This window comes from Mercurialis annua, linkage group LG6, assembly GCF_937616625.2.
Source record: "Mercurialis annua linkage group LG6, ddMerAnnu1.2, whole genome shotgun sequence".
Lineage (NCBI taxonomy): Eukaryota > Viridiplantae > Streptophyta > Magnoliopsida > Malpighiales > Euphorbiaceae > Mercurialis > Mercurialis annua.
The window spans coordinates 27508142-27510133 of NC_065575.1; the positions used below are offsets into that span (position 1 = coordinate 27508142).

General features: G+C 43.4%; 1 protein-coding gene across 1 annotated transcript; it reads right to left on the reverse strand.

Annotated features, from left to right (window-relative positions):
• Nucleotides 1–487: 487 nt before the first annotated feature.
• On the reverse strand, nucleotides 488–1666 carry LOC126687712 (uncharacterized). The gene has a single exon (XM_050382267.1). The coding sequence runs from the start codon at nucleotides 1664–1666 to the stop codon at nucleotides 488–490; it is 1179 nt and encodes a 392-aa protein (XP_050238224.1).
• Between the last annotated feature and the right edge of the window lie 326 nt (nucleotides 1667–1992).

A 1992-nucleotide genomic window follows, 5' to 3' on the forward strand; every position in this document is an offset into this window, starting at 1 on the left:
TAATTGTCTCTCTGAACCCATTAATCAGCCAATTAGGGTGAGTAGCTCCCCCTCTTTTCTCCTCCCTCGATAAGATGTCATTAAAATCACCTAGCACGCACCAAGGTAACGAGCTTTCTAAACTAATATTATGCAACATTTCCCAAGACTCACGTCTTCTATTTCTTTCCGGGCATCCATAAAAACCCGTCAGCCTCCACTGGCGCCCATCTGCCTTAACGTTCAAATTAATAAAATTCTCACACGCTCCAGTCACCGTAACATCAAACTCCGACTTCCAAAAAAACGTTAGACCACCCTTATTTCCGACACTATCTACCGCAAATGCTCCCTCAAATTGCATTGCAGATTTCAACGCCTCAATCTGAATGCCAGTAATCATTGTCTCGCACAGAAACACAAAAGAAGGTTTAAGCCTTCTAGCCATATCACGTAGGAACCGAATTGTACGCGGACTGGCCAATCCACGACATCCACCCTAAGCAACTCATTGCTTATGGCCGGCCTGATTACCAAGGCCCGCCGGTCTGTAAACTGATGGATCAATAATCATGTCAGAGACAAGAAAACTTGGCCCACCTTCTAAAAGCCCAATAACACTTCCTCCATTTGCTCTTTTTCTCTTAGATTCATTTGCCACCTCACCATCCACCACATTTGGAAAGCTAGATTTGCTGATAATTGAATTGATTTGATTAGATCTCCCGCCCTCTCTAATTACTAGGTCAGCAGATTTTCCCTCAAAAACCTCCTTTTCCCGGAACTTTCTATTTTGATTTTCAAATGATTGCGCAGATTTTGCCAATGACAGATTTTCAGCGATTCTTTCATTCAAACTTTCCACCTCAGCATTTTCTTCCCCATTCTCCTCCCTTGCCGGACTAGAACTCCTCAACCACCTGTCCGGCTTCGGCGCCGCCGACTTCTTTAGCACGAATCTCAAACTTGAATCATAGGGCATCATCTCTTTTGGGATAGGGTTGTCGAAGAATTTTACACAAAACTTCTCCGAATGGCCCATAACACCACAGTAGAAGCAAAACATTGGAATCCTTTCGTATTGGAAGGTGATCCAACTAGTAGCACTAGCACTCCATTTAAACTTCATCCTCCTCCTCAACGGTTTTCTGACATCAATGCTGGCCCTGACCCTCATCGAACTCCCTTCTACAGTTTTTGATCTTCTATTGTCATGGGCCACAAATGACCCTAGGAAATTACCAACGTCTTCTCCAAGTTTTTTAGAGACAAACCCTAAAGGGATATCCAGCAGGTGCACCCATAACGTCGCCTCCCATAACTGAACCTCCGATATCGTTTCTCCTATAACCAGTTGCCGACACAGCAGCAGATGGTATTCGAAAGTCCACGGACCATCGTCAACAACTCTCCGCATATCCATCTCATGGAAAAACTGGAAGAGGAATAAATTCGGAGCCGCTTCCGTAACACAAACATCTTTCACTGGTTTCCAAATAAGAGGAAGAACAGACTTAACAGCCTCACAGTTCACCTGCTTATCAGTCAAAAACCTTCCCACCAAACACCATCTATACTTCTCAGTCTCCGCTTCCACCCCTGCTCCCGAGTAATCAAACACCTCTTCACCTTCTTCCACTACCGCTAATCTGGCCCTCAGATCCACCTCACCATTAAACCCAGCCATAAGGAAAGCTTCAATGAAATTGACCCAGAGAAACAAATATATCGCAATAACAAAAAAGAACTCGCCAAACACGTTGTATTAAAGAAAAGGGACTAAAACATGTATTGGTTAAAGGAACCGCCCAAAAAACAAAGCCTGAAGTGGGAAACAAATCTTACTGAACAACAGAGAACGGGGTCCACAAACTGAAAGAGAAAAGAAATGAAACTGACACAAAAAGAAAACTTGTCGCAAAAGCACAAGACAACCTTAACTTGCCAGACTGCAAGACTTTAATGAGATAAGCTTATGTCATATATGTGATGTCATATGATGACATCACCTAT

Coding starts and splice junctions, on each gene's coding strand:
- LOC126687712 (XM_050382267.1), bottom strand. CDS start 1,666: ATGGCTGGGTTTAATGGTGAGGTGGATCTGAGGGCCAGATTAGCGGTA.